At 52.9% G+C, this 8,643-nt stretch overlaps 1 protein-coding gene across 1 annotated transcript; it reads left to right on the forward strand.

Annotated features, from left to right (window-relative positions):
- The first annotated feature begins 5,582 nt into the window (after positions 1–5,582).
- On the forward strand, positions 5,583–8,347 carry KBTBD13 (kelch repeat and BTB domain containing 13). Its single transcript, XM_081137237.1, has one exon. It carries the CDS (start codon positions 5,716–5,718, stop codon positions 7,090–7,092), a length of 1,377 nt encoding a protein of 458 aa, XP_080993363.1. The 5' UTR covers positions 5,583–5,715; the 3' UTR covers positions 7,093–8,347.
- Positions 8,348–8,643: the final 296 nt, after the last annotated feature.

Here is an 8,643-nt window from a genome sequence, read left to right on the forward strand (position 1 = left end):
TTCCAGGGCCGCATTACCCTGCCCCTGTGGAGACTCTCAGGCATCACAGCAGCACCCAGACAGAACCCAGGCTCCTGAAAGGGGGAGGGTGAGACCTCCTTACTAATATTTCATGGCCAATATGGGTTCAGCTTCTAGAAACCTAACCCATCTTGCATTACTGTTTGCTCCACGGTCACAGCTAATGAGTTGCATGTGTTTGTGGCCTAATGTGTAAATAGGGCATTTTATTTGTCCTAAAACCTGGCACTCCTCCTTGCCTATAATTCTGAAATTGGTGGATGAGCCTGGCAGGAGTCACCTGTCATTCCCCTTGGGACCCAGGGTAAATCTGGTCATGGTGGAGACAAGGCAAAGGGCCCATATGGGGAATCCAGACACTTAGGGATCTAGTGCCAGCTCCTTCAGGGGGTGACCTTGGGAAAGTCACCTCATTTCTTTGGGCTTTTTGTCCCTATCTATAATACTAAAAAGGGAGGAAATAAATCCAAAATTCCATGATGTGACTTAGACCTAATAGAAAGTGACAGAATCAGCCCTGGGCTCCAGGCCTGAGCACTTTCTAGAATTCTGTGGCGACTCTCTTTTGGAATACACTGTAGGCTAGAGCGAAAGGGGTGGGAGTTTCAGAGACCTCTCACTACAGCCCTTTTCCCTCCAACACCTACCTTGTCCCCCCACCCCCACCCCAGCTAATCTACCCACCATGCACAAGAGAAGAGGAGTCAGAGTCTGATAGTAATAACTCCTCAAACAAGAAGGAAAATTATTTTCCAGGACAGGACATGAATACTGACTCAGCCTAATTGTGTTTCTGGGAGCTCATGGTAAACCAGCTGTGTTATTAAGACTCTAAGGTGTTGGAAGGAATTTGTTTAGATTACACGCTCAGGCCAGAATTGCTCACAGAGCTAATTGCCAAGGGTTTTCCTGAGTTGTAGGAGGAGAGAAGTGGGAGCCAAGTTCCAGGCACATCCCTGGGCTGGCTCCAGTCTTGTGAGGACACACTGTTTCTGGATGGGGTCTGTGGGAAGAGAAACCAGTCTCACTGGAGGGCTGCCAGAGAGAGGGCAAGCTGTGGACCTCTACAGGCCCAACTAGGTGTAAACTTGGGTTCTGCTACTTCCCTGCTTGTGTGAGGCTGGAAAAGTTATTTTCCTTATCTTTAAAACTCAAATCAAAAGTAGGTGGGAGCTGCAAGGAGGTAGGTTCTAGTTCAGTGTGAAGGTGAGCTCTAACCATCTGAAGCCCCACATTGAAGGTAACCAAGGGATGACCACTTCAAGCAGGCATTGTAGAGGAGACTCCATCATGACTCACAGGATGGGATGAGATGACCCTTAAGTCCCTTTCAGTTCAGAGATTATTTCAACCAGTTGCCAGTTGGTTTACTCAGGCCCCCAGCTGTGACTAAGTGCCCAAAGTTGGCCCCTTTTCTGAGGCTTTGGAGGAAAACTGTGTGGACCTCACAACTGCAACCAGTGCCTTTCCTTACCCTCAGTCTCCTTGTCAGTAGGCTGCTTGTCCAGCACTCAGAAGTGCAATTGTGGACTGCAAAGGCCTTTGGAATAATCACCTATTGTCAGACCCTGGAATATGCTATTTTGCCCTTCTGGGCCTCAGTTCCTCATTTTAAAAATAGGGGTAATATTAAGGATTAGATGAAATAACATGAAAGTATCCCACCCAGAGCTTGGCCCATGGCCCAAAAAGGCAAATGAGAGTTGCCTCCACTGCCCCAGGACATGAATAGCACACACTTCTCACCCATCTATCAAGAAGCCAATCTGTTTAGTGACCAGAGGTATGGACTTTTCAGGTCAAGAGAGAGGTTATTCTGCTAGGGCAAGTAGCCCAACCCTCTTCGAGGCTCTTACAGGAGGCCCTCAAGTACTCAAAATGCAGAGGATGTGGCACCCAGCCTAGCAGTGGGCATGTAGCAGGTGCTCAATAGATGTCTCTGGAGTGGATGAGTGGGGAATGTACAAGTCTAGACAGGTAGGGCCTGTGAGAATTTCTGGATGCCAGGTCCTACCCCTGCCACCCATCCCTCAGGAGCCATTCCACATAAAGCTAAGCTTTTGAGACCCTGTTGTGATATCACTGCATTCTCTGGAGGCACAATATGACAACCACTCCTGCGGCTGGACAATAAATTCAGATGTTAAAGCTGAACAGAACCTTAGAAGTCAGATCCAAGTTCCATTTTACAGATGAAGAACTGAGGTCCAGAGAGGTTGGGTAGCTTTTACAAGTCAGTGGTAGTCCCAGTGTCAAAGCCCAGCAGTAATCCTGATTCCTAGTCCAGTGCTCTTCCTTCTTCAGGTCCAGGCAAGCTCCTCACTACCCTGTGTGCACAAATACCACCAGGGGCAGCAAAGGCCAGGGGTCCCCTATCAGACTGCTGTGGCTGGGGGCAGTCTCCCAGGGCAAGGGCTATGTCTCCTTCATAAGACTGGAGGCTCTTCTGGGATGGGGTTATGTCTCCTCCATCAGACTAGGGAGTCTTACTTAGGTTAGGGCCCCTTACTATGAGCCCATCATTGGGGATAGACAAAAAAGGCTGGGCATCTGCTCTAGAAAGGCTCAGAAAGTCTGACACATAGCTCCTCTCCTTGCCCCCACCTCTAACCTTGCACAGCGTGGGGGGTGCAAAGTGGAGAAGGAGGTTGGTGTGAGGTCGGGCAGGGCCTGGGAACCCCGTGGGCTGCCCACAGTCAGGATAGTTCCTTGTCCTCTCCAAGTCCCAGAGGGACACTCACTGTCTGGGAGGAGGAAACTCACCAGCTGCAGACAACACCCCACTGGGGCCTTGGGGCAGAGCCAAAGGCCTGATCTTCAGCCCAGCCTCAGAACCATGACCCCCACCTTGGGTGACCCCCTCTCCACCGTCTGGCTCCCGAGGGTGGGAGCTGGGTGTGTGCACCAGTGTCCCAACCCACTGAAGCCAGGGCTGGACTTGGGGAAAAACCGAGAATGGGAGCGAGCTTTAGCCAGTCAGCCAGGAGGGATTTGCTGCCCCCCCCCACCCCCCACTCTCAGGAGAGGTCCTGGTAGTGGCTCCATCTGGTTGTGTCTGCCAGTTACTAAGTACCTGAAACAGGCCATTTGGGAGGAAACTGTGGCCCCCTAGGGGCCAGCCCCTTCCGAACCCCACCTCTTAGCTTATGCCTAGAGACAGCAGTTTCTCTCCTCTGAGACAAGGCTAGTGCTGGTGAGGAGAGGTGGCTGGGCTGGGACCTGGGATCAGTGAACAGGATTCAATCCAGTCTCATATCTTCATAATCAAGGAAAAGCCCCTCCTATCTCTGGGCCCCCCTTTCCTCGTCTGTGAAATGGGAATAGTCAGATACCCTCTTCCTACCCCTGAGCCCACGAGCAAGGACAGTTAAGACTAGGCACTGCAGAGCCTATTTTCCTCCAAGAGGGAGATTGTCACAACTGTCCCCTGTCAGCCAATGTCTGGCCTCAGGGAAGGAAAGAAGCTGGCAGAGGGCCTGGGATATATTCATGGGGACTCTTGCCCACTCCCTCCATCTCCTCCTCCTCTTCCTGTCTGGTCCCTAGGGCAGAGCATCTGGGATATTTCTGGCTGCCTCCTTCAGGCCTTTGGCTTCCCAGGCTTTCCAAAGTGGTCCTCACATCCCAGACCTGCTTTGATGTAGTGAACTGGGTGGGAGTCCCCCAGCAAGGGAGGCACATTTGTGTTGGGTCTACAGATTCATACGTGAGGGTCTGTGCATGTTTGTGTCTTGGGGGAAGGGAAGTCCCCCTGCCTCCTCCCAGCTCCGACTTTGTCACTGTGAGCCTGTCTATCCTCCTGAAGAAGTCCTGCAGTTGAACATCTCCAGAATGGCAGATACCCTCTTACACAGGTCTGGGCCTCAGTTTCCCCACCTGTAGAATGAGGTGACAGGAGAAGATAATCCCCCTTCCACCTGACATTCTGAGACTCAGAGTCTTAGCTGGTCACCCATGAAAGTTCAGTGCAGTGGGAAAAGTACCCTAGGGTTGGGCAGCAGAAGGCCTGGGACTGTCTGCCCCAAGCTAAATAACTCTGGGCAATTCTCTTTCTGATCCTCCACTATAAATGAAGGGGTTGAACCACATGAGCCTGAAGTTCCTTCTGCTTGTGACCTCTTGGCCCAGCATTTGTAGCAGAGAGAGACAGCAGGCACAGTGGTTAGGGGCACATGCTCTAGAGTCAGACTGGCTGCACTCCAGTCCTAGCTCTGCCACTTTCCAGCCATGTGACCTTGAGCATGTGACTAAACCTCTTAGTGCCTTAGTCTCCTAATCTATAAAATGGGGTTATTAAAAATATTTAACTCATAGTGTTGCTATAAGCAATAAGTGGATAACACCTATTAAATGAGGGAAAATAATAGCATTTACTCATAGGATTGTTGCAATAATTATAGGAATTAAAGTGCTTTCAAAAGTGTCTGACACATAGTGCAATTTAAGTTAACTATTATTATTTCAAGAAGCCCTTCTCCTTCTCAGCCACAGATATAAGATCAGCAGCCCCACTTTCCTTTTCCTAAGGTTTAGAGACACAGAAGTGGAGGAGTGCTGGCAAGTAGGGAATAGACATCAGCTTCCCATTTCCATCCCAAGTCAGAAAGTACTTTCACATTCAGGGGCTTATTGGACACCTGCCAGCCTCCCGTTTTTATGGAGAAGAAAATCCAGGCTCAAAATGAGATTGGATTAACCCAGAGTCAGGGCCCAGGCCAAACAAGAGCTCTGCTCCAGACCCCAGCCTGGCTCACTCTGTCTGTTCCATCTCTGCCTCCTCCCTCCAGTGCCCAAGTACTCCCTGCCGCCACCAGCCAGTGGGGTGGGCTAGGTATTAATCCTGTCCTTGCTTCTTCCCAGTTCAATGACCCTGAACAAGTCACGAATATTCTCTGAGCCTCATTCTGAACACTTTACAGATACTGTCCCAATACAGGTTTCCCCCATTATCTGAAAGTAAATCGAAATGGCCTAAAGCGAAGAAGCAATTACCTTAGGACACATTTTGCTAATGGATGCAGAAAATAAACGGATAAAGCACAGATGCTCACAGACACAGTTCAGAGTTGTGGCGGCTTAATGTTGAGATGTTGAGTGTAATTCCCCAGGGAAGGAGCTTGGAGCTTGGCCACTCTCGCTGCTGCTCAGCGTGCAAGCTGCCTCTACAAGGACTGGTTGCAAAACTCAACGCTCTTTTCGCTTTTCGGACTTTCTTTTAGTTAATGAAAACAGACAGTAATGTGGGTCTTTCAAGAAAGCAAAGTGGCATAAAGTGAACTTTCAAAAAGCAGGGGCCACCTGTATCAGGAAAGAGGTGTTATTATTGGCCCCATTTTGAGGACACAGGGTCAGTTAGGGCACTTGCACAGAGGCATACAGCCGGTTTAGTGCAGGTTACATGGGGCATCTTCAGAAGCGTCCCTCACAGTGACCAGCATGCAGTAGGTAGGTGCTCAGTACATGGTCACTGTTACCATTTCCCATGAGGGACTGAGTGACCGTGCAGGTCTCTGGATGCCCTCTGGGCCCCGGGCCATACAACCTGCTAGCCACCACATCACATGAGCCATACTATCTTTAGCCAGGGACATATTTATATCCCAGGGAAGTTTTTTTTTCCGCTACGGGGGAGCCCCAGAGTCGGTGGCCGCTGAATCCAGGCCCCCGACAGCAGCCTCCGCGCTCTGGCTCGCCATGCTTCCAGGTGCGGAGGTGCCGGTGCAGGTGTGGGTGGGCGGCCAGCTCTTCCAGGCCGACCGGGCCCTGCTGGTGGAGCACTGCGGCTTCTTCCGCGGCCTCTTCCGCTCGGGCATGAGGGAGGCGCGCGCGGCCGAGGTGCGCCTGGGCGCGCTGAGCGCCGGCGGCTTCCGCACCACGCTGCAGGTGCTGCGCGGCGAGCGGCCGGCGCTGGAGGCGGCCGACGACCTGCTGCAGGCCGTGGAGTGCGCCGCCTTCCTGCAGGCGCCGGCGCTGGCGCGCTTCCTGGAGCACAGCCTCACGTCCGACAACTGCGCGTTGCTGTGCGACGCGGCCGCCGCCTTCGGCCTGCGGGACGTGTTCCACAGCGCCGCGCTCTTCATCCGCGACGGCGCGCGCGAGCTGGCGGCCGAGCTGGCGCTGCCCGAGGCCCGCGCCTACGTGGCGGCCGTGCGGCCCAGCAGCTACGTGGCCGTGAGCACGCACACGCCCGCACCTGGCTTCCTGGAGGACGCGTCGCGCACCGTGTGTTACCTGGACGAGGAGGAGAACGCGTGGCGCACGCTGGCCGCGCTGCCCCTGGAGGCCAGCACGCTGCTGGCTGGCGTGGCCACGCTGGGCAACAAGCTCTACATCGTGGGGGGCGTGCGGGGTGCCAGTAAGGAGGTGGTGGAACTGGGCTTCTGCTACGACCCGGACGTCGGCACGTGGTGCGAGTTCCCCAGCCCGCACCAGCCGCGCTACGACACAGCGCTGGCCGGCTTCGACGGCCGCCTCTACGCCATCGGGGGCGAGTTCCAGAGGACGCCCATGAGCTCCGTGGAGCGCTACGACCCGGCCGCAGGCTGCTGGAGCTTCGTGGCCGACCTGCCGCAGCCGGCTGCCGGCGTGCCCTGCGCCCAGGCTTGCGGTCGCCTCTTCGTGTGCCTGTGGCGGCCGGCCGACACCACGGCTGTGGTGGAATACACGGTGCAGACGGACGCGTGGCTGCCGGTGGCCGAGCTGCAGCGCCCGCAGAGCTACGGCCACTTCATGGTGGCCCACCGCGACAGTCTGTACGTGGTGCGCAACGGGCCATCCGACGACTTCCTACACTGTGCCATCGACTGCCTCAATCTGGCCACTGGCCAGTGGACGGCGCTTCCTGGCCAGTTTGTCAACAGCAAGGGAGCGCTCTTCACTGCGGTGGTGCGTGGTGACACCGTCTATACTGTCAACCGCATGTTCACGCTGCTCTATGCCATCGAGGGCAGCACCTGGCGGCTGCTCAGGGAAAAGGCGGGCTTCCCACGGCCCGGCTCCTTGCAGACCTTTCTCCTGAGGCTGCCTTCTGGCCCTCCGGGGCCTGTGGCCTTGACAACGCCTGAACTGTGACTCCTGGGCCGGGCTTTAGGAGGGGATGACCTTCTGAGTCTTCCCTGAGCTATGGCTGAGTCTATGAGGTTGGCCTTAGGTGTGGCAGGGAACTCTCGCCCTGGTTGAGACTTCTGGATGTCATGTCTTCTGGTGGTGTGAACATGTCCAAGAAACTCAGGGAGCAATGACAATGCTGGGGCCCTAGCCCTGAAATTACTTGAGTTTTTCTGAGAGCTGGTGGGTCACAATGTCTGTGGAAGGGGTAGAGGGGGTGGGATTTCTATCATCTAGGCTACTGCCTGAATGGGCCAGTAATCGAGCATGGCTAGGAGTGGGTTAAGTGATATTAATTAAACTGTCAATCACTAGGCAAGAATTAGGCAACTACTGTGTGCCCAGCACAGGGCTTGCCCTAATGTAGTTTGTAATTGCCAGGCAGGGGTCCGCAAAGCTTAGAATTTAGCCCAGAAAAACTCAATCTTGATTAACAAAAGGTTTACACATGTCTTGGTCCACAAAGGGTTGAAGGCAACATGCAAAACCCAAAAACCTCCCACAACATACCCCCATCCTGGTTCCTGGTCAGACACCCACCCCAGTCCTGCATCCTTTCCATGCCCCCGGGCAGACTTCTCTGAGTAGTCCTGAATGGTCTCCATCCTCCGGGACCTGAGGCCCATGGGAAATCCTGGCCTCATCGCAAGTAGAGAATGCAGCATCAGCATGGCAGCCCCTGGACGTGGAGTCTAGTATCAGGGTTGCCCTAGCTGCCTTTCCCCTGATCTGTGTCCCAAGCCTTAGAGAACCCTGCCCTCAGAAGCCTGGGACCCTCTAGCCCCGGAGTAGCCTAATGTGATGAGTCATCACAATAAATCCTGACTTTTGCATCCTGTGAATTAAGTGCAAAGTACTTTCAGGTCCCTCTTCCCACTGCAGCCCTACCTTAGTCCTGGAGTTGGGTACCTTCTTCCTGTGGCAGATGAGATATGTGAGGCTCAGAGACTGAGTGACTGGCCCAAAACACTGGCCCATGCCAAAGTATGGCAGAGTCCTCATTTTTGGGTTTTGTTAAAGTATAATTTGTATCACATGTCCAAGATTTATTTAACTCATTAATAAGGGAATCAGGAATGGTAAAGCTAGTTTATCAAAGGAGCATTTGAGAGAGAGATTTGTATATTTGGTTGGAAAAGACATACTGAAATAAGTTGACTAAGGTAAGAAATGAAGCTGGTTAATGTCTTACAGTGCAATAAAACCATAAATTTTATTGTTCTCTACTGGACTAAAATCTTTTGCATTTTCACATACATGCACATGCATACTTGTACATGCAGCTACATGTCAGCATATAAGTTCACAAAGTCAGAACCCTAATCAGTAGTAAACTATAAAACAAAGGTACATTTCCCTAGAGAATTATGTAACTCTTAGGCTGTTCAATTCTGCCCCAGAATGACATTGAAAGGACATGCAGTCCTTTTGCCTACTTAACAGTACAGTGAGATCTTTTTGCTCAGTCTAGTGCTGACCACCCTGAGACTTGCAATCTCCAGATCTATCAGCTCA

Source organism: Miniopterus schreibersii (genome assembly GCF_964146895.1).
Source record: "Miniopterus schreibersii genome assembly, chromosome: 1".
NCBI lineage: Eukaryota > Metazoa > Chordata > Mammalia > Chiroptera > Miniopteridae > Miniopterus > Miniopterus schreibersii.